Source organism: Engystomops pustulosus, chromosome 1 (assembly GCF_040894005.1).
Source record: "Engystomops pustulosus chromosome 1, aEngPut4.maternal, whole genome shotgun sequence".
In the NCBI taxonomy this organism is placed as follows: Eukaryota; Metazoa; Chordata; class Amphibia; order Anura; family Leptodactylidae; genus Engystomops; species Engystomops pustulosus.
In genome coordinates this window covers 54,925,042-54,949,422 of record NC_092411.1, presented here as the reverse complement: position 1 = coordinate 54,949,422, position 24,381 = coordinate 54,925,042, and the positions used below count along the sequence as shown (strand labels likewise).

The 24,381-nt window shown below is 42.4% G+C and overlaps 1 protein-coding gene across 2 annotated transcripts in view; it reads left to right on the top strand.

The window, feature by feature from the left end:
* Positions 1-15,338: 15,338 nt before the first annotated feature.
* Positions 15,339-24,381, top strand: part of TRIM36 (tripartite motif containing 36) — a 53,445-nt gene continuing 44,402 nt past the window's right edge. Inside the window, exon 1 of one of the 2 annotated variants that reach the window (XM_072140837.1) lies at positions 15,339-15,477. In XM_072140837.1, coding sequence (XP_071996938.1) covers positions 15,406-15,477 — 72 coding nt within the window. In that variant the 5' untranslated portion in view covers positions 15,339-15,405. The remainder of the gene's footprint in view (positions 15,478-24,381) is intronic. The other variant, XM_072140830.1, reaches the window with a different exon arrangement.

The window sequence follows — 24,381 nt, the reverse complement described above, 5'->3', positions numbered from 1 at the left end:
GTGCAAATAAATTCTTTTAAAATGAGACAATGGATCTCTCTTGTGTCTCATAGTTGAGGTCTACAAATAGGGGTAACAGTCTGAGCGCAAAACTGTTCTAGTTGCTCATGGCAACCAATCAGAGCTCAGCTTAAATTTTCCAACAGCAGTTGATAAAATTAACTAGAACATTTTTGCTTTCAGACAGTTATGATAAATCTCCCCCATAATGTCAACTGCAGGTACCCCTCATCTTTTTGAGTGGAAGATCTTGTACAATTGGTGGCTGACTAAATTCTTATTTTCCCCCACTGTTTATGATGGATGGTTTACCGTGGGTTTTATGGTGACAGGATGTATAATTCCTGACTTAAGCTTCCTGTCGCATGCTGTGTCATAGTTGTCTTCCTTTGTGCTATCACACGCTTCCTTTGTGCTATCAGGCGCTGCAGAATTAGGCCAATACAAACCTCTTTTTGGCTTCTGTAATTATTAAAAAATACATAATAAAATTGTACATTACTAATTGATGTCCCTTCCTAGGACAGTGACTGTAATAGGGAGATTTATTAAGATTGACACTGAAATTGCAAGACTGGAATTGAAATCTACACTAGGTCTTGTCTATAACCCGCATCAGTATTATAAGGTCATAATAAATGTGGTCTCCAGCATGCACAGTGCTGCGCCCCTAAAAATGTGCAAAATGCATCCCATGCATTGGGATCTGTGACTTTTACATGCCTTGCACTGGGGAGCGTGATAAAAACCATTTGGTTATTTAATATTAGACCGCTTCCTACTCCAGCGTCCTCACCCTTCCCCTTTATAGTACTGTACAATCTCGTTATACACTGTAATGTGGGTTCTGAGTTCGTGGTGGCTGCTCCATGCTACTCTGGTTTGTCAGTTATCCCCATAGAGATCTATTACATCCAATCACAGTGCACTGAGCACGCAGTGTTTCACCTCCACGTGATAGAGCTGGGCTGTCATGCCACAAAATATAGAGCAGGCCCTATCTATGGACTGATTTGCAACCCACCCGCTCAGCTTCCTTTGAAGAGGAGAAGGGTGAGTTGTTTCCACCACTGGAAACAACTGCCCGGCAGAACACTTCCGTATGGAGAGGGGAGGGGTAAGGAGCGCTCACCCTTACAGCATAACCTATACTACCCACAGGTCCCGACCCAGGAGTAGCATACATTCGTGTGAAAGCAGCCCATGGCTTCAGAAACTGCATCACAAAACCTAAACGTGGACACACGCCTTTACATGGTCCAATCATCAGGATCCTATTGTTGTGCGCCCCTGTAAAAGATCCATTTGTGGAAACAAAGATGTAGGTGACAACCCAATAAAACTGATGGTTTAGTAACGCTTTAAGCTAATGAATATCCTTTCTTACGTTTTATGACTCTGACATTGATTCGGATTTATGTTGTTTGTAATATAAAGCAGCTGCTTAGAAGTTTTTTTTTTCCTTAAAATTGACGTTAAATGAAGCCAATCTGATATTTCTTAGAGAAACACGTTTGGTTACATGGACAATGAAGCTTGTTTATCTGCCTGATGGAACTTGTTCTTTTAATAAAAGACGCTTTGCTGTGATCATGGGAATACCAGCAGGTGTTATGAATGATCTCACATCTGATAATGCAAAAACTACTCATCTCAGCATTAGCATATTACTGAAACTTAACAAAATCGTCCCATTATGCTGCAACCATCATATACCTCTTGCATAGGACCTTGTGCTGCCCCTGCAAACAATGCCACAACCAGCATATAGTAAAGACCAACCCATGGTGCAGTCCTTGCGTTATATCCAAGTATGATGCAAGGACTCTCCGTCTACCGAAGACGGGAAGCCGTTGCATCATATTTAAGTATAATGCAAGGGCTCCTCTTCTGTTCAAGGTGCGCAGTCCGTGGGTTCGGGCCAACATGTAGCACCAATTATATTATGTACTGTATATTTTCGATTTTTTTTTTAAATTTATTTCTGATTGTAATTTTATTCTATTTTCTGTCTGATACTATGGGGGCTGACATCTTGTCTGAGTTCTAGAAACAACATTAGAAAGATGCAGTCACATGGCCATAGACAGCAATAGACTGAAGCCAACTTGACATCTATGGAGAGATGCTTCGTGCAGATATGAGATGTAAATAAGCTTTTACCTCAACTATAAGTGTAGGCAATGATGATGTTTCCTATACTAGTGATAAATGTTATTGAGCTCCTGTCTATGATGAAAAAAGGAGAATTGGTAAGTTTCAGCTATTATAATTTAAGCCCAGAATATAGCTCTTTATAAAATATAGAAATCCTCAAATTTTGGAAAATAAATTAATAAGAGATAATCTAAAAATAGTAATAAAAAAAATTTAAAACCACTTGAAAATACATTGAGTAATGCAAAAAAAATATACAGATGCTGTTTATGGCCAAGTGTTATCCTACACAAAATTCCAGTTGGAGACTGACATGAAAAGCAACATACATGGCCTGAACATACTGTAGTTGTTCTGCTAGTCGGAGCTGTGAGTGTCCCTCATGTCACTATGATGGGTGAGTGGTGTATGTACGTGGTGGCCCACAGATTATCACACTTGTACTTATGTGCAGGGAGTCTTTCCGCAGCAAAAGCAAGATTGAAGCGGTCATCATAAGGCCTCCTTATATGAACCTGACCATCATTAGATCCTAAACATATCCTGGATTTGTCCTTAATGAAGATGCAGGCCTGGCTGGTGGGCAATTCATAGAAACAACTGGGATAAATGTCTTTGGTTGCATTGTAGAGTCCAGCAGTCTCCACCAATCTCTCACCAAAAGGTACAGTACCCAACCTAGCATCTGAGAGCCCTTTTTGGAGGCCAGTGGCGGAAGCTCTTTAACTACCTTATTGTGGCAAGACCCAGTGTCTCATCTGACCACAATAATCTGCTTGAGACATAACTGCATATTGGGGCACATGTATCATAGTTTTTTGGCTGCCACTTTTTCAAGTTTCCTAAAGTTGGCCTAATTAATAATTGCAATGTATCTTAAGTTTTTCCGCATTGTGAAACATGTGATGAGTCTCACTTTTGCAACTTTTTGTAGTGTGTGACTTTTTAGTCCCAAACAGTAGCTCCCAAAAGGAAGTCTGGGTCTAGCATGCTCTGTTTGGGGACTTATTAGGTGCAAGAATGGGACAATTTCAGAGCCCAATCACAAGTTGAACAAACATCTGGGCTACAAAGATAAATTCGGCAACTGCATTAAATCCCTGAAGCAGCTAACTTTGGTACGCTGCTTAATTCTGTAACTAAAAAGTCTCCAACTGCCAAAAGTCGCACAAAAAGTCTCATAAGGGAAAAGAAAGCAATAGGAGTGATACATGTCCCCCATTGAGTGTTGCAGCAATCTGAAATCTTTATCTTTATGTTATTTTTTGTCAATTAGTTTATATTTGTATACATAAAAATGTAAATGACGGAAATGCAGGACCTATCTATAGATCTAGTCGTTATACTAGCCCTTCAGGTATTATGAATGCTTGAGTAAAGCCTCTTATGATATGACGGGTAAAGCTTTGTCTTACATTGCTGACAAGATGAAATGTAATCCTATTATATATAGAACCTTTCCACTGTGATTTCTTTATAAGTGGGATATACTTCATTCTCTATATTGAAATTTATAAACTATAAATACGTTGGGCACAGGATTTAGATTTTCATTATACATAGGCCAACAGCAATGGAAACGGGCAATAAAGAAATATCAGCAACAAAAAAAGCTAAGAAAGCAATCATTACATTACAAACTGTAATAGCGGGCAGAACTGTGCTAGCAGGCGTACCCCACTCAGAATAATATACATGGAGCATGCAGGGGTGACATAGATGGAAGACAATCAAGAGACCGCCAGAGGAAAGAACAAGAAGGCAAGTTATGGGAGACAACAGGAAAATACATAAGGAGCAGAGAGAGAGGGAGGGGAAAGAAAGGGAGAAGAGGTAAGATGATCATCAGCTTCATGGTCATAAAGTTAGAAATAAGAGCTTACTATAGGAACCCAGCGGCCACCAGAACAAAGTTTACTTCTCGAAATCCAAGAGCTGAAATCCCCCAAGCTCTGGAAGTTACTCAATGGAGAGACCAAGTCATGGTAAACCTAGAGACCTGCAAATATACCAGGCGTTCCGTGGCTCTCATCTCCTTTATTCCCATTATGTGGTTCATAGCCGTTATCCACTGGCAGCGTATATTTCTACGCCAGGTCCTGCTGCCAGTTCCCACACGATGGGCTACTCCACCACCTGCCATGTCCCCTCCATGTGCCCTTGCCCTGGTGGTGGGAAATAATGGCCATTACTGGCTGTTAGGTGGTAATTTTGATTATCCCAGGGCTTGTACACCAGTTTCCTAGTAAAGCTCCACCATAAACTCCAAAAATCCATTTAAGTACATAACACATGCATAGCAGGAACCTTCTGTCGTAGCTGAGGTAGAGGCAGTACTGGTGCAGCTCTTCCTTATGGCTCATGATAAAGACAAGCAGGATCTTTTAATGCCGACCCAATCAAGTTTCTAATCTTACTTATACTGAGCTGGAGGAAGGTTTCTAATGGACACTTTTATAAGGTTTAATAAATAATGTCACATAAAATAGCTCCAGTACTTACATTTCTAGTTACTTTTTAAGAGGGCAATAAATGAATCAATCTCACTGTTTTAGTCAAGTAAAACTCCTAATCCTGATCCTAAATCCTAATCCTGTTTTGTTCCTTCTTTATTGTCCAATGTTCTTTCTACTGTATCACCTATCGGACACTAGTCCTTCCTCTATATTACAGTAAGGAAACATCATCTGGACCTCCTTCATCGCAGCATAATGTGAAACAGGATCTCTTTTTGTGAAGAAGTAGGACACGTTAGCAGATAGCTTTTCTGTTTGTTACAGGATACAGCTGAGGTGTATAATGTGACCGCTTCTTTTGTTACAAATTTATCTCAGCTCATCCTAGATGCTTTCAGCCTGAGCCTGTTATGTTTCTCCTGGAGAAGCACCAGTACTTTATGATGGAGGGCGTTTACAGTGATATCAATCCATCAATGGACAGATTTGTGTGAATGAAGAAGTGTCCCGCCTGAAAAAAACATGAAAAGGAGATGATACTGTTCACTTCAGCACAGTTTAACCTTCCAGATTAAAGTATCCAAATCCAAACCCAGGTTCTTTAAACTTATTCCTTTCAAGGGATATAGTGAACATTTCAAGTCTGAAAACACATACTGAAGCTTTATGGACTGCTTATTAAGATTGGAAGTACCAAGGTAGCATTGGCATCTATACCCTAGGGCAGTGATGGCGAACCTTTTAGAGACCGAGTGCCCAAATTACAACCAAGACCCACTTATTTATCGCAAAGTGCCAACACAGAAATTTAATTTAGGATTTATACTCCCTGCTCTGTCACAGCTTTCATTCATATCAGCACCATGAGGACACGAATAAAGCAGAAAATAGAAGACATTTGGATGATCATTGTAGCTTCCCTCCAGGGTCCCATAAACAGGAAGAATTGTCAGGGCCGGAGCAGGAGCTACAATGATAATCCAGATCTGTCCACACCTTCCCACTCCTTCAGTAGTCCCAGGTAGAGCTGTCACTTTAAAATAGATCTGTGCACAGCAAGTCCTGGGCTGCCTGGTACTGCAGGAAGATACCTGGAATCATCTCTGGTGATGGCCTGGGTGCCCACAGAAAGGGCTCTGAGTGCCACCTCTGGCACCTGTGCCATAGGTTAGCCACCACTACCTTAGGGCAGTGTTGGCAAACCTATGGCAAGTGTCCCAGAGATGGCACTCAGAGCCCTCTCCCATCAAGCCAGCACAAAGTTCAAGGCCTCCTCCTGCAGACCCAGGCCACCCATTATGTGCCATAATCAGGGCTATCTGAAAGTGACACATCCTAAGCTGCCTGGGAGACTTCATGAGGAGTGGGAAGGTGTGGACAGAGCTGGATTATCACTGGAGCTCCTGTTACAGACCCTTCAATTCTCCCAGTTTGGTGAAACCTGTAGGGAAGCTACAATAATAATCAGAATTTCTCCTCCTACTCTCCACAGGACTCTAATACAATTGAAAACTGTGATAAAGCAGGAAACAATGAGTTACTTCTTAAATTGCCAAGTTGGCACTTTGCGATAAATAAGTGGGTCTTATTTTAGTAGTTTGGGCACTTAGGCTACATTCACACTAGAGTATGGGGGACGTATATACGGCCGACGTATATGCGGCCGATATATGTCCCCCATACACTTCTATGGGCTCGCGGCGCCCTATGGGAGCGGTACGGTGCAGCACATGTGCGGCACCGTACCGCTCCGCAGCCCGGGAAAAGATAGGACATGTCCTATCTTTTCCCGTATTACGGCGCCAAGGCCACACATCGCTATGGAGAGGGGCGGGGGTGAGCTGCGCTCACCTCCTCCTCCTCTCCCCGCGCTGCCGTGTGCCCGCCGTGCTACGGTGCGGCGGGCTCACGGCAGTGGGAATGTAGCCTTAGTCTGTAAAGGTTCGCCATCACTACCCTAGGGCATTACCCTCTGCCATATCCGGAGACACAGGCATTATAAATATCTTGTGGTAGTCGAGAGTTATTGGCGTAGATAGGGTCTGTGAAGTGAAGGGCAGACTAGTGATGTAATTTGCTACTTTTGTGCAGCCATATTAATTACTGGAAGTGCTGGAAAAACAAGTCTTTGCAGTAGACAGAAATTAAAGGATCTGCTGCTAACAGCATAGTGCCAGATGCTATCACAGGTCAAAGCAGTTTTATTGGCACGAGAAGGACCTAAACATTATTAGACAGTTGTTTTATAGGAGTTTTCTTGTCTGGGAGCTGTTGGGACTTTCTGACATGGATTTTGACCTGCTTACTGTATAGTTTTAGTGGAATCAGCACAGAATATAGGGCTGATCTGATCTGCATTGAGGGTGGCTGCAATGAAAGTGTTCAGCCTGTGGAAATGGACACGTCTGGTCCGATCCCACAGACACCTTAAACATAAACACATTGCACAGGACATAAGTCCTTGTATCATAAAGAAATATGATCCATGAACTCCCTGCCTGCTGACTGAAATTCAGTGCAAGCACTGGCAGGACCTTGTAGAACTGCCCCCCCCCCCCTTAGCAAACTCCCTTTAAAAAGATCAGTTAATGATATTAGTGTCCTTTGGCTTTACAACTATGTAAAAGTTATACAATATATGAGGGGTCTACACAGCTAGCCCCACATAAAAATAAGTCAAAGGGGCACAGCACCCTGATCCCACTGACCAAAAAATCTGAAAAAAGTTTAACATTGGAATGAAAAAACTTATAAGATTATTTATATTTATATGATATTTACTGTAAAGCTTTAGAAATGTCCATGGTATGACAGAAATAACAGAAGGATTATTAAAAACTGATCTTGAAGAATATAAGGCCGACATGATTTATGTAAGTAGATGCCCTGTTTTTTTCCATAGAGACACCAATGACATTACTAGATTGCAAGAGATCAGCCAGACTGGAATTATAGATAGATAGATAGATAGATAAAAGAGTTTGTGCCTATATCTAGCCAATATGATGTTAGATAACATTCATTTATAAAATATATTCGTTTTATTTCTAAAGTGCAAATTTATTATAAAGTTTTTATCTGGCCTTTAGACTAGTCTGCCCTTTACCATACATTGCACATCATTTTGATTTATAAATCTTTAAGGAATCGTAGAACAGAAACAGAACTTTTATACAGCTGACTTGTTAAAGGGAACCTGTCATCAGGAGCCCTTTTTCTGGCTCCCCCATATCCCCATAGAGAATAGTGCACACATTGCCAAAGAGGTTTTATAGTAAAACAGTTTTTTTGGAAAGGAAGATAAGTTAGATCAAAGTTTACCTTTCTGTATGCAGAGCTAATTCCCCAGACCAATGGGGTGGCAAGTGAGGAGTGGGGTAGACATGTATGATGTCCTGAGGGAAGAAGCGACAGGGGGAAGAGATATGGGGACAATTTTTATTTGAAATTGATGCATGACAGAGCTGTTTGCCGAGGGTGGGGGGAGACCGCTTCTCATTGGCCACTCCCATGGGAATAACTTATATTTTATAACTTCTTTTTATCTTATTATAAAAACCCTTTGGAAATGTGTACACTATTCTCTATAGGGACATGGGAAACCAGAAAAAGAGCTCCTGAAGACAGGTTCCCTTTAATATAACTAACACACCTGCTTTAGCAAATACCTTGGCTTATCAAAAAATAAAACATCTTTTCATAGAAATCTACAATGCCATCAGTCATTCCTCCTGGACTTGAATTAATGACAAACCTGCTTTTACCATTCCCCTGGTCCAGTTATTGTGTTCTGCACATAAACCCTGGCAGACTGTGTAGAGAAATACCTTAGTGCGGTGTTGGCCTTTTACAGAATGATTGCCCAAACTACAAAAAAAATACCCACCTTTTTATTGTAAAGTGCCAACATGACAATTTATGCATTAATATCGCTCTCTACTTTGTCACAGATTTCAATCGTATTGGCATCTTGAAGACACCAGTACAGTAGAAAGTAGGAGGAGAAATTCTTATTAATAATGTAGCTTCCCTCCGGGTCCCCTAGACGGGATGAAATGCAGAGCCCAGAGCAAAAGCTCCAATCATCCAGCTCTGTCCACACCTTCTTGCTCCTTCTGTAGTCCCAGGCAGCCATAGATGTGACACTTAAAAATAGCCCTGAGCACGGCACATCCGGCGTGGCCGCAGACTGCAGGAGGCCTTGAGTCCTGTCTGCTGAACTCTGTGCTGGGGTGAGGGCCTGAGTGCCCACAGAAAGTGCTCTGAGTGCCACCTCTGGGTCTGTTGCCATTGGTTCACACCACTTCCCTAGTAAATAAATAACAGAGAAACATAATTCAGCACTGAGTTATAAGAAAAGGTAATTCCTTACTACTACTAGATTAGATCAGTGGGTGATTCCTACTGCAAAGCTACTAGAGTTGAATATGCAAATAAAAAAGAAGATATTGCATTTTTTTAAGCATTTGAAAATAAAAAAAGGAAAATAATCTGTTGATCTTCCAATATGTGTAACTGTAGCACAAATACTAATTTTTTTTTTACTGTCAAGTAGCCCCTTATATTTACCTCTACTTTAAATAGTTGAGTAAGTCCTATAATACAACATTTGGCATTTTTCAAATCTGAAATTCTAGCTTTTTTATGTTTGCTGAAAGTGGAATTGGATGCCATCAGAGGTTCCCACAGTTAGTGAAGTGTTTTTACTAGAATTATAAATACACTGGGTCATGTGCAATGTGTCATTTCAATGTAATTTTTAGTCTTGGAAAAAGACAAGTGAAAACCACAAACATTGCTACACATAATAGTATCATAGTATATAAGGCTGGATGCATGTCCATAAAGTCCAACCTTTAAGAATTAAATAAATGTTTTATCCACATAACCCGTGATATTTTTGCTCTCCAGAAAGTCATCCAGGCCTCTCTTGAACATGTACATAGAGTCCGCCATAACAACCTCCTGCGGCAGAGAGTTCCACAGTCTCACTGCTCTTACAGTAAAGAACCTTTGTCTATGGTGAAATCGCCTCTCCTCTAGGCGTAGAGGATGCCCCCTTGTCCTGGTCACAGGCCTAGGTATAAAAAGATCTTTGGAGAGATCCTTGTACTGTCTGTTCAGGTATTTGTACATTGTAATGAGGTCTCCCCTCAGTCGTCTTTTTTCTAAATTGAATAATTCCACATTTAGTAATCAGTCATTGTATTCTAATCCCCCCATTCCCCTAATAATCTTGGTTGCTCTCCTCTGCACCCGTTCCAGTTCTACTATGTCCTTTTTATATACTGGTGCCCAAAACTGTACACAATATTCCATGTGTGGTCTGACCAGGGATTTGTATAAGGGCAAAACTATGTCCTTATCATGAGAATCTATTGATACATCCCATAATTTTATTTGCTTTAGTGGCTCTGGTCACTAAAATTAAGTTTACCATCCACCAATACCCCCAAGTCCTTTTCAGCTCCAGTTTTACCAAGTAATTGACTGAACATAATTATACTTCGTGTTTCCATAGCCCAAGTGCATAACTTTACATTTATCTACATTAAACCTCATCAACCATTTCTCTGCCCACTCCTCAAGCTTCCACAAATCCCTCTGTAGACTATAGACATCAGTATTAATTACTTTACACAGCTAAGTATCATCTGCAAAAAAATTAAACTTGACTGTGTAAACCCACTACAAGGTCATTAATAAAAATGTTAAAAAGAAGTGGCCCCAATACTGACCCCTGTGGCACTCCACTGGTAACATCAACCCAATCTGAGAATGTGCCATTAATGACGACCCTCTGTTTTCTATCACTAAGCCAATTAATTACCCAAATACACAGATTTTCTCCTATTCCCAGCAGTCTCATTTTATGTACCAGACTTTTATGCTGCACAGTGTCAAATGCCTTTGAAAAGTCCAGATATACAACATCCACAGCGTGATGGAAAAGTTCAAAGGCTTATAGCTGATCATTCATGACACTTCCTTTTTTTAAAAATAAGTAAAGAAAACCATAGAGACTATATTTCCCTATAAATTCACTCCTCCCAGTTCATTACATAATTTCACCCTCTGTGGGAACCATGTACTACATACTAAATAAAAAGTTTGATTCTATAATGAGAAGGTGAGAACTACTCAAATAATTTTGGGTCATGTTGATATCATTTTTGTCACACACTGGGGTGAGTCTCTGGGGCTAAAGTCTGTGGACTCCCTAGACCACCATGGGGGATAACGATGCTAGCCGCAACCCCAGAAGTGGAGTCTAAGAGGACTCCTGGTCCCCGCCAGAGCCCGCCGCAAAGCGGCATGGTCTTGCTGCAGCGGGAGCCACTAGGTCGCTCCACGGGTGCAACTAGGCCCGCGGTGGCAGCCAAGGTAGAAACACGTGTAGGCAGGACCACGAGAAGGCAGGACCACGGGATGGCAGGACCTCGGGATGGCAGGACCTCAGGATGGCAGGACCTCGGAAGGACGGCTGGCAGGACCTTGGAAGACCACTGGGATACACGACTGCCACAGGATAACCAGACCACTACAGGATTACAGGACCGCCACAGGATTACAGGAACACGGGAACACCACAGGAACATGGGAACACCACAGGCTTTCTCTTCAACAGAATGACCTGAAGATCCGACAGGGAATGCTGGGAGTGCTGGGAATGCCAGCGCCAATAAGGAGGACGCTGGCCCTTTAAACTCTTAGACAGGAGGCAGACCTGCAGCCTGGACGGGACCGCGACGGAGCCATCAGGAGCCGGGAAGGGTAAGTACTAATCCAGAGCGGGGCAGTGGCAAGCACAAGGGCGGAGCACGGGTGTACCCGCGATCCGCAAGATGGATCGCGGGGGCACCCGTGCCATGACTCCAGATCGGGGCCGGGCAGCGGGGTCACCTGTGACAATTTTTGTGTATATGTAGACTAATCAGCATATAGGGTGGATTAATGTCAAGTTGACTTCAGTTCATTTTATATATCTATGAAACATGCTCCTAATTATGTCATTGTAATAATATTTTGCACAAATCAGGGATTTTATTCAAAACAAAAAAAATAAGAAATGTTGGCAGTTTTGGGGATTCACCTTTGCTCCCTTCCCTGTATACATATGAGATGTGTATCTTAACAGATAATATTGTTTTTAACAATACCAATTATACATAGAATTAACTAAAATACACATTGCTAAATTATCACCAAATCTTATCACTTACATACACAAGCCATACACATTAAAGGGGTTTTCTGGTTTAGGAAACAGATCTTAAAATACGCTTTATGACTAATAATTTGGGTATCTTGTCTAGTAACCTGAGTGTAGAGTGCTTACAAAGAGCTTCTTACAATCGGGACAACCTCAAAAGTTCATGCATTACACGGGAAGCTCAATGGAACCTGTGAAATGCTTTATCTCCCCATTAGACAATAGGGTGATATTACTTGAGCTGTTATCTTAAAACAAAAACTGCAGATCAGTTTAACATCTGTGTCAGTGTTTTCCTCTGTCCATGTAGTGCATTTGAGGAGCTGCTGATTTTGTCTCTGTGACTTTCTTTAACACTCTCAGTGTGAACATGGCTTCTGGCTTGCTAGCTGTTTCAATTGATTAACACCACATCCATCTCTTTCCTGCAGCTTGGCTCTGGTTCATTGATAGTTAACTTGCTATTATTGACAGTGTCTCCCTCTATTCACATTACTCATTGCTCATCTGTTTTGCCCAAATCTCAGAGTTCTGATCCAATCACTGTTGTGACCGGGGCTCTGATATCGGATAAGAGTTCTGCCCACCCTTGTAAGGATACTGGCTATAGAAGATTCCTAGTTAGCTGCATACTTTTCTTGTGATTCTAATCTCTGTCTCCTCATATTTGGACATTTGGCTTGTGTTTTGACTATTATTTGCTCTGTGATTCTGTGTGATTCTGTATTGCATTCCTCCTCTTGGTATTGATGCGGCTTTTGTGATTTCTCTTAGTTGTTTGTATTGTCTTGTTCTGTTTTGTTTTTGCACTTTGGTGCAGTGAGGGAACCTCTCCTACTTGTCTACCCACCACCTAGGGTGGGCCGGGCAGTAGGAAAGGACTGCTGTTCAATTTTATTTACTAAGGGTCCGTGAAACGCACTTTCGTCAGATTTTGGAAAATTTTTTGATTTGCGGCGGATTGTGTCACACGTGATCTGATTTTGGCACATCGGCGCCGGCTTTAAATGGACAGAAATCGGGGGGGGGGGAGGCATTGCAGGATCGGACTAACTGAGACTGAGCTTGGGATTTAATATTCAAATTGTGTCACAAAAAATGCACTTACATGCACCAGGAAGAAGATGGTGAACTCCGCAGACCTGAGCGGGGAAGCGACACATGCAGGAAATTGGACGCACGATCTTTGCGAATCACAGCACAGTGCATTGTCGTCGGACAATGCACTTTGGGTGAACTCCATAGGCCGGGTAAGTAAATGTACCCCTATCTGTGTCTGTCTGTGTCTCAGTACAGACCCTGCATCAATTAGTACAAAGTGCAGTGCTTTCACAGTTCACAAGTGCAGTGCTTTCTAATTACATACACAATGGAATTATGATTTTGAAAAAACAGCTATGTCATAGAGAATATAAAAAAACCCTATTTTGCTGCCAAAAATACCATAGCGCAGGATGGAAAGTGAAAATACAAACATGAACAGAGCCTTCTTTTATAGGACACTTTTTTTCAAAGTATAAACTATTAGGCTGCATTAATATGAACCTATGCCTGACTATGGCTGGGTGGGCATAAGTCTGGCGTGCTGGAAAAGAGGATGAGTGACCCCTCCCCTCTCCATAGAGATGCATGGCGTACGGCCGTGCACACATACAGCCAAATTGCTCCCTGGCTGCACCCATTGCCATCTATGGAAGACGTATTTACGGCCACAAGCTTGCAACCGTACACTCACCGGCCACTTTATTAGGTACACCTGTCCAACTGCTCGTTAACACTTAATTTCTAATCAGCCAATCACATGGCGGCTACTCAGTGCATTTAGGCATGTAGACATGGTCAAGACAATCTCCTGCAGTTCAAACCGAGCATCAGTATGGGGAAGAAAGGTGTTTTGAGTGCCTTTGAACGTGGCATGTTTGTTGGTGCCAGAAGGGCTGGTCTGAGTATTTCAGAAACTGCTGATCTACTGGGATTTTCACGCACAACCATCTCTAGGGTTTACAGAGAATGGTCCGAAAAAGAAAAAACATCCAGTGAGCGGCAGTTCTGTGGGCGGAAATGCCTTGTTGATGCCAGAGGTCAGAGGAGAATGGGCAGACTGGTTCGAGCTGATAGAAAGGCAACAGTGACTCAAATCGCCACCCATTACAACCAAGGTAGGCAGAAGAGCATCTCTGAATGCAAGGTACGTCGAACTTTGAGGCAGATGGGCTACAGCAGCAGAAGACCACACCGGGTGCCACTCCTTTCAGCTAAGAACAGGAAACTGAGGCTACAATTTGCACAAGCTCATCGAAATTGGACAGTAGAAGATTGGAAAAACGTTTCCTGGTCTGATGAGTCTCGATTTCTGCTGCGACATTCGGATGGTAGGGTCAGAATTTGGCGTCAACAACATGAAATCATGGATCCATCCTGCCTTGTATCAACGGTTCAGGCTGGTGGTGGTGGTGTCATGGTGTGGGGAATATTTTCTTGGCACTCTTTGGGCCCCTTGATACCAATTGAGCATCGTAGCAACGCCACAGCCTACCTGAGTATTGTTGCTGACTATGTCCATCCCTTTATGACCACAATGTACCCAACATCTGATGGCTACTTTCAGCAGGATAATGCGCCATGTCATAAAGCTGGAATCATCTCAGACTGGTTTCTTGAACATGACAATGAGTTCACTGGACTCAAATGGCCTCCACAGTCACCAGATCTCAATCCAATAGAGCATCTTTGGGATGTGGTGGAACGGGAGATTCGCATCATGGATGTGCAGCCGACAAATCTGCGGCAACTGTGTGATGCCATCATGTCAATATGGACCAAAATCTCTGAGGAATGCTTCCAGCACCTTGTTGAAGCTATGCCGCAAAGAATTGAGGCAGTTCTGAAGGCAAAAGGGGGTCCAACCCGTTACTAGCATGGTGTACCTAATAAAGTGGCCGGTGAGTGTACATCCCCCATGCATTCGTGTAAATGTAGCCTTACATTGGGGTACAATTACTAGTGTCTATTCTGCACCAATGTTTTGCACAGCTGCTTGCGGCATGCCAAGTGCTCCTGTGGGAGCCACCTATGTTTCTAACTCTTCCAATACAAAGGTTTAAAGCTGCAGAGGACCATGAACTATATGTATAGTAATAATATATAAGAGTGTTGTCTCCTATTCTGTACTAGTGGTATTCCTGGTAACAGGGCAGTCCATGTCCTGATGTGCGCTGTGTACATCAGCCCTCCCCTCCACCATGTCATGGTCAGTGACCCTCCTGGATGTGTGAAGTGCAGCTGGGTGTCTTCTCTTCCAGGCTGTGCAGGAGGAGGAGGAGGACTGCTGTGTAATGGGCGGTGGTAGACATTGCATAGCTTCAGTACCTCTCATAAAATTTTCACTACATAAACACAGCCTATCAGATTTATTCTCCTTATTTTCCATCAGCTCCTCTCAGTAACAGCCAAGCCTTCAGTTCACAACCAGAGCAAGTTTCTTTGTTGGATTCAGTTTCTCTTATCAAACTTGGCTGCAGCTATTCCAAACATTCATGTGCTGACGACTCCAGGGTGTTCTTCTTTTTCCTCAAGTTGATGGTTAAAATGAATGGATCAGAAGAAATCCATCAGTTTGGCTTTATAGTGGATACAATCTCTTCCAGCCAGGTAGGAGTTAAGGAGTATTACTGACGTTACTATGTTTATTATATACAGATGTGTTTATTTTTTATTATTAATTATTAAAAATGATTGTTTGCATAGCACCCACATGCAGGCGGTCCCCTACTTAAGGACACCCGACTTACAGACGACCCCTAGTTACAAACGGACCCCTGGATGTTGGTAATTTGCTGTACTTTTGCCTTAGGCTACAATAAGTAGCTATTACAGTTATTAAAGGTATCTGCAATGAAGCTTTATTATTAATGCTGGTTCTTATGACAACACAACATTTTTAAAATCCAATTGTCACAGAGACCAAAAATTATTTGGCTGGGGTTACAATTATGAAGTATATGGTTAAGAACAAACCTATGGAACCTGTCTTGTACGTAACCTGGGGACTGCCTTTACATCGTATCAGTGTTCAGTTTTGTGTTTATGTATCCAAATTTTGGGATTTATGTGATACTTGCAACATAATCTTTATATAAAAGCTTATGATAATGATCTCTTATATTAAGGATTGCTTGGGAACCCACCCTTGCCACACCCCATCTAATGAAAAAAATTTATGGTTTGTAGATTTCATTAGTAAAAAAAAAGGTGTATACATAATTTATGTGTTTTATAGCTCCAGCATATTTAGCAGCGAGGCGCATATCATTCACACATCTACATATAAAAAAATGATAGTAATCTTAACACAAGGAAAACATTCATGGATCCTTACAGATGTGACCTTGGTCAGATAGGAAGCCAGTTTTCAGGACCCTCTTTCAGCAGCCCCATATAGATAACGCATCCCTCTTGTGTACTTGTATATATTCTAGGGTCAATTTCCCATAAAGCCAGTTAGTGTAAAGCTGACATTGTGACAATATCCAGGACGCAGTTCTGATTGACATAATCGCTGTATATCGCATGCATAATCTGAGCTGAACACTGTACAAAGAATGGGATCATTGTAAGAATTGTGGGGACCTCTGTGCCAAGTGTCACATCATCCTGAGTCTGAGAAATCACCGATAACTAGTTGTTTGTTCCCTTGGACACAAAGCTGAAGTCTCTTAGGCTGCAATAATTCTATTGTGTTTTCAGAAATAATATTTGTATATGGTTTTATAATAGCAGACACCGCAATAATAATACGTTGCTTAGCCTACACGTGTGGTTAGTGCCCTAGCAGTAAGGCTTGGAATGATTTTCCTAGTGCTGTTGTTTCAGATGACAGGACACATCACACGTGGTCTCAGACATCCTGGATAATCGCCTGGTCAGCTAGTCTGACAGCTGCTAATTCCTTGGTTCTAGTCCACTGCCATGACAAGACATATACTATAGGTTTACACTTAACCACCGCATTCCATAATACTTCATATAAAGATCCATTTATTTAAACTTCATTTACGCTGAATAGTTTAAAGAAATTGTTCACACTACAAAAGTTGCAGGAAATGGAATCAGGGGTTTAAGGAATTTGGTGATAAAGAAGCTGATCACAAGAATGGAACCACAGAGGATGAGGATCCCACTGTCACTAATGTCCTGCACTCCCATTCACAATCTATGGGAGTGCCGAAGTTAGCGAAGTGCTGTGCTCAGCAATTTCTGACACTACTATGCAGCAGAAGGATGCATGCTTGTCCTGTCACTACACCCATTAGTGAGACCAAGACCCCCCATTATCTGGATCACTGAGGGTCCCGATATCATGATTAGCTGAGGTCTCTGTAGTTGGACTCCAACAATCTCGAATAATACTGATTAGAGTGTAGGACACATGACCGACATGCCTCAATTAGTGAGAACAGGACCCCCCTTCTCATCAGCTTTGAGGTCTGTTCTCATGATCGGTGGGGGTCCAAGGGTGATCAGATTGTTATCCCCCATCCTATGGATAGTTTGGTACAACCCCTTTAAGTCTGTCTTCAAATATTAATCCACTTTCTGCGTCTCCGATTAAATAGAGTGAGATTGAAACTTTTTTTGTAATTCTATAATTGTATCAGATGATAAATAAACAAGCTAATTATTTAAACTTTCCCACCCAGTTCTGGATGGAGTTGTATAAACATGCCTTTAACATTTGTGCAGCTCTTTTGAAACTAGAATGATAAATTCCCCCCAAGTGTGTACAAGTGGGCTTGAATATATAACAGGTATAAACAGATCTACATAAGTTCTTACATGACTTCATGAGTTGAGACTTTCAATTACTTGCTCCACAAAGGCTCTGGTTGGATTTTCTGTAAGATAGATCCTCTAAACTCTTTCTATCTCTGAAGCCCTATTGATCTCAATGTATAGAGAGGCAACATTAAAATCAATAGCATCACTAAAGAGGCTGTTGTCAATTCTAGGATACAGTGCATTTATGGAAACTATTCCTTAAAATAGTCTCAGGCTTCTTTGAAAGCTTCATTGATTTTGTAGCCATTTCTTACATGCTTGACAACAAACCTTTAAAAAAGGGCTATGTTTAATATATAAATCTTTGTCATATAACCTCCCCCCAACCACCAAATTAGTCGCTGACCAGTAAAGCAAAAACTAAAGACACTTTTCTTGCGTATTTTGTTTCCCAACACTGTTTCTGGCTCAATTTTTGGCGCACACTTAGAGCTGTAGAATGCTGGACTATGGAGTTCAATTTCACTTTCATGAATGTGGAGACAGTTTTAAACCTTTTTTGTCGTGCACCAATGCATTAACCCCTTGCGCCAAAAGCCGTGACCCTGCGCCAAAATGAATAAATGCTGCATATTATGTTCAGTATCCAGTATCATAACTGTAACAGAATGTTGGCCAAGGTGTCTCCAGATTCTGTCACATCTGTCACATGTGCTCAGTGTGAACCTATTCTGATCTGCGAAGAGCACAGGTCTCCAAACAAACCAACTTGTAGATGTTGGGTCCTCATACCACACTTATGGAGTAGACACATAGAAATTAATGGCCTCCTCCTGTTTCTCCTTACACAAAGTGGCACTTCTGTTAGGTTGTTGCCCTTCTACGGCCAACTCCATATCTCCTGGTGTACTGCCTGTCTTGGTATATGCTTCATGTTCTGGACACTGTGCTGACACAGTAAACCTTCTTGCCACAGAGTGCATTGATCTGCCATCCTGGATGAGCTGTACTACCTGCCAGATTCTGTGGTTCGTAGATACAATGAAAACAATGTCATAATTCAAAAGTGACCTTAACAAGAGCTAAAAAGAATAAGAACAGAGAAATGGTATGTGGTCACCACCTATAGAACCACTCCTTTATACAGGTTGTCTTGCTAATTGCCTAGCATTTCTACTTATTGTCTGTTCCATTTGTACCACAGCAGGGGATATTGATTCACAATCAGTTTTGATTCCTAACTGGACAGGTTGATTTCACAGAAGTGTGATTGACTTTGGGTTACATTGTGTTGGCTAAGTGTTTGATACCTTTAAACATTGTATATATGTATAGGTACAATATAATAAATGCAGATAACCTGCATTGACATAACATAGACAACAGCATATAGTGTATAAGAATTGTAGCAATGACAGCAAAGAATATGAAAGCTCTTAGGTTCCTGCCATTGATTGTCAGAGCGTGCACTGATGTTATTTTCCCCATTAATATTTAAAGGCTTTCCTGGGAGAAATGTAATGTGCGTGCAGAGTGTTTTGGCAGAGAACCCTTTACATTGTGTCTTCTTTCTTGTGGATTCCAGTGGCCCTAAAAAAAAAGGTCTGACCTTAGTACACTTTAGTACATGTCAATGTCTTAAAATCAGGAAACCAACATATAGGGGGTCATTTACTATGGGCCCGGATCGCTATTTGTCGTTACGTTTCCCAAAAATTACCGTTTGGCGACGAATTGCCGCTAGGTTTTTGGCGCACGCGATCGGATTGTGGCGCATCATCGCCGGCATGCACACGACGGAAATCGGGGGCGTGGCCGTCGGAAAACCTGACGGATTCGAACCCAGAAACGGATGGTGAACTTCAGTGAACTCCGACGGACTTCAGCGCAGCAGCGATACCTGGTGGACATCGGGTGCTACCTTAGTGAATCGCCGGAAGACCCGAATCCTCGACGGAGAACGCGCCGCTGGATCGCGACAGGACCGGGTCAGTAATCTGCCCCATAGACATCATGGAAGGTCAGGGCAATGTGATTTGCAACTAAAAGGAGGCCATGTCATAAAAGAAGGTGACTTCCCGTGGTCCGTGGAAGCTACTGATTGGCCAAAGCAGGATTTGGATCCCCAGCACTTTCAGCAGTACTGAGCACCAGAAGACTGGCACCACTCTATGATCCGCATAGTCCAGTCCTGGTCCCTTACATGAGAGCTAGCAGATGCTGCCAATGCTTGTGACACCTGCACATGCGTTGACATAATGGGACAGACAGTGGTTTTAATCTGTGGCTATTCTGTATATGGCTATACAACTAAATATGTATTACACAAGATTTAATTTTGGCTTTGGTTTAGTTTCACATACAACGTATAATGTGAATTCAGCTTTAGATTACCAAGTAACAAAAAGCGAATAAAGCAATTGTATCCTACAAAGTAGAATTTTGGAAAAGTGATTTTGGGAGACCATTTAATAAGCATAGGAATGCCTTGACTGCAGGATCACCCCTCACCATATTCACACCCATTGTCTATCATCAGTGCTTGATTCCATTCATTGAACATTTTCTCACATTGATTACCAATGGGAAAAATGCGGAGTGAATAGCTCAGGAGCAGATGCATCCCATCCCCCATTTTTCAAGCTTCAAAGTGTTACAACCACCAAAACCCTTCTCCTTATATCCTTATATAAATAAATAGTGTACATCATTAAGAATGGAGCAAACATAAAAGGAATAGCTAAATGAGGTTACACAGGAAAGAACAAACAACCTGCGCAGCAACACACCCATATAAGTAAACAGTGGGTCTGACGAGTCCAGAACTGGCAAAGCTAAAGCCTATTTGTTCTTTAGTTTGCTCCTGCACTTGGAATACTATATGTAAAAGTACAGCAAAGGAAGGTTTATCTATTCTATTGTTTAGTTCATAAGGCTATTAGAGCACCAAGTTTTCTGCAGCATTATACAGCACTGGATCACTCGGTAGGGTTCACAAACTTATCCTCCAATATTAGACACACCACCAGAACCAACGTAGCACTGAAGTATCCACGTGTCAACTGCATTGCAGAGGATGCCTTTATTTGTTTTCAAGCTCAGTAAGTAACAGCACATTTTTAATTTGTTCCCCTAAATACAGGCAGTCCCCGGGTTACGTACAACATAGGTTCCATAGGTCTGTTCTTAAGTTGAATTTGTATGTAAGTCAAACTGTATATTTTATAATTGTAGATCCAGACAAATATTGTCAATTTTGCTGCTTAAAAACGGACCAAAAACGAGTTCAAAACGCCATGTGTGGCATCGCCTTAAAGGAAGGCATCCAGAGAGCTTCACCAGCGGTCACAGTGGGCAGAGGGGTCGGTCTTTAACTAAGGGTCGTTTTTAAGTAGGAGACCACCTCTACAACCTTTTTTGAATGAAATAATGGACAAGTTCCTTATGGAATGGTGTATAGGCGCAGCTTAAGGTGCAGCCCAGCTTCATTAAACAATCACAAGTACATGGAGATATAGCAAGTATAGGTGTAGCATGGCAACCTGCAGTAATCACTTACCTATACTTTTGCTTCAATTACAACTACTTACAGCTGGTCTCAAACTACATTCGGGGACATTTATCAGGGCTTGTAAGCCAGTTTTCTGGTGTACAAGTCATGAAATAATCACAATGCCTAGCCAACTGTCAGGCAGGTTGGCATGGAGGGCCATGAATGGGCTCAGCAGTGGTGGAGTTAGCCTGGACATTTGCTATGGTCTGCCATGCAAACTCAAAAGTAAATGGTAGTAGCCAAATTCTATGCCAGGCCCAGGTGGTCCGCCAAATAGATCAGGAGGCAGTAGCCCCATTGGGGTGAATTTATCAACATCTTTTCGGCAAAGAAAAAGGCTCATGCCACTGGCTTGCATCTTTTTCTACACATTGGGGCTTATTTACTAAGGGTCCGCAGCTGCACTTTTGTTGTTTTTTTCGTCATTTTCAGGATTTGCGCCACTAGGGGAGGTATTTAACTGGGGATTGTGTCGCACGTGATTGGATTGTAGTACCGCTGTGCTGGCTTTCATGTGACAGAAATCAGGCAGCGGGCCGTCAGACGATCCAGCTGATTCGGACTGAGCACAGGATTTAACTTTCAAATTGTCTCGCAAGATCAAGCACTTATATGCACCAAGAAGAAGAAGGTGAACTCTGTTGGACCTGAGCGAGAAAGTGACACATGCAGGATATCAGGCGCACGATCTTAGTGAATCGCGGCACAGTGCACTTTTGTGAACTCTGCAGGACCTGGTAAGTAAATATGCCCCATTGGGCCAGATTTATGTGCCTGTTTGCCTAGTGAATGTGCACCAGATTATTGAACACTGGTGCATGATCTTCAATGATCTGGCATACAGGGCACAACACAATTCGGTTGAGTTGCTGTATTAAATGTGTTGCAAACTCCGACTTAGCACTAACCTGCCCCTTTAGGTGCACTTTTTTTCTATTGTATTGGCGCAGTGCAGCTGCAACACAAAACTGGTACAGACATTTCTTAAATACATGTGCAAGATCCAAAGACTTTCTTTGCAGTACAAGGTACGACAGAGAACTGAGAATAATAGATCTGGGCCAATGTGTACAAATTTTGACTAAATTGAGTTTTTTGCCACCCTCACCACATCACAAAATAGGGGATGAGGGAAAGGCATACCCAATGCATTCTGGCGTGAGAGATTGTAACCGCTGACTCAAGCCCCCTATTGGATTTAATTGCCTATTATAACCTGAACAAACTGTAATACATCTCCACAAAGCCTTACATATCTCATTGTTATTTCCGTGGCATAGTATTACCATAATTTCTGCTATATTTAAAAACATAGAGACTAGAGACATAAACTCTAGACTCTAGAGACTAAAACAAGCTGCATCCATTCCCGTAGTGTGGAAGAGATCTGCAAGATGAGATTCTTATCTTACAGATGACATCAGCAGCATGTTTCTAGGTGCTAAAGAACCAAAGATAGGGGCTTCTTAAGTGACACAACTGTCAGGATTGGAGGGAATAGATCCTCTGAACCACCGCGGACGATGACATAAGGCAACACCTGGGACCGGAGTCTAAGTGGCACCCGGTTTTCACAAGAGCCTGCGGCAAAGCAGGATGGTCTTGCTGCAGCGTGGTACCACCAGGTCGTTCCATAGGCGTGACTTGTCCAGGCAGGAGGTCTGGACAGGCAGCACGGTATGAGACATAGTAGAAGGTCAGGATAGGCAGCACTGAATCGGAGTCGGGACGTAGCAGAAGTTAAAGACAGAAGTTAAGCAGGACAGGAGCGAGGTCAGCAATGGAATCGAGGTCACAGCAGGAAATCAGGATAATCGCACAGGGCATCAGGACCAGTTTTCTCTAAGGCTAAGAGGCTCAAAGATCCGGCAGGGGACACAGGAAGGGGCTGTAATATGTCAGGGAAGGGAGCTGGCCAGGCGCCAATTATCGGCATGCTGCCCCTTTAAATTTTACAGAGCTTGCGTCCTAAGAAACTGGCAGAATAAGGCACATGGGTGCGCCTGCGACCCGGGATATGGGTTGTAGGGGCACCCGTGGCCATGACAACAACCCATGCAGTCAATAAACTTGGCATTTCAGACCCTTCCTGGGGGACTGTAATTTAGTGGTGTAAAACCTGGTCACAGGTTCCCTTTAAAATAATACGTTGATGACATAGGACTAATGAAGACTGCGGAACATTGCAAGCTCAGTTACCCGAACCTGGACTCAAGCCAGAAGTTCATGTTTGACTTTCTGGTTCATCAGCAAAAGCTGTTTTTAAGCACCCACTGCTAACACCTGAGATTATTGCTGGCACCAATTGCAGGTGCTGACCCTTTAAACGCACTGCTTGATTTAAAGGTTTAAGATCCGCGCCGCCTGCATTTAAACGTCAGCGGTTTGGGGTTAACAGTGTTAAATGTGTGTTCAGGTTCAGGCACCTGCACCTCCTGGGTCAGCTCATCACTACTTACAACTAAACCTATTTAGTTCATGCAGGTTGGGTTTTGACTTATTTTTTTAGCGCAATGGCCGAACTGTGGCCAGATTAGAATCATTTAAAAAAGTGTATATAATCTTTACAACAGCGCAGATTACCTTTACATCCTGGCTGCATCTTGGTTATAGGGCTCATTCAGACGGCCATGTGCTCGACCATACCAGATCCCAGGCAAGCACAGGGCCGAGAGGAGGTGGTAGCGCTCTTCACCCCACTGTTCACCACACTGTGACCGGGAGCCATAGGGGTCTACCCCCATACTACCCCCATAACACCTTAGTGTGAATACCACATCAACACCTAGTGTACAGCCTCATGCACAATCCCCAAGTTTGTTTGCTTTTAGTAGAAAAGGCCTTATTGGAAACCCAAGTTTTACAAAAGGCTTTACAAATAACTTCATCTGTCATGGGAAGATCATTTCATAAAACCTTTTGTGTACATCTTAATGATGGTTCTTATAATGCAGACATGTAGGATTACTGTTGGTACTGGGAGAAAGCTTTGTGCTGACATTGATCCCTCTGCGGTACAGACAGTCAGGAGAAGAGGATTGTTGTCCTTGAAAGGTGGAACACAACATTAAGGGCCGGGTTGTCTAAAGTGCAGGGAAGTGGTCAGTAATCCAGAGGCCGTTGCCAGATTCATTTTACTCGCTTCGAATGCATATATTTTATACTTGGTATTATGAGTAATTTGTGTAACATGTGTAGATCATAATCCAAGTGTACTGTTTACC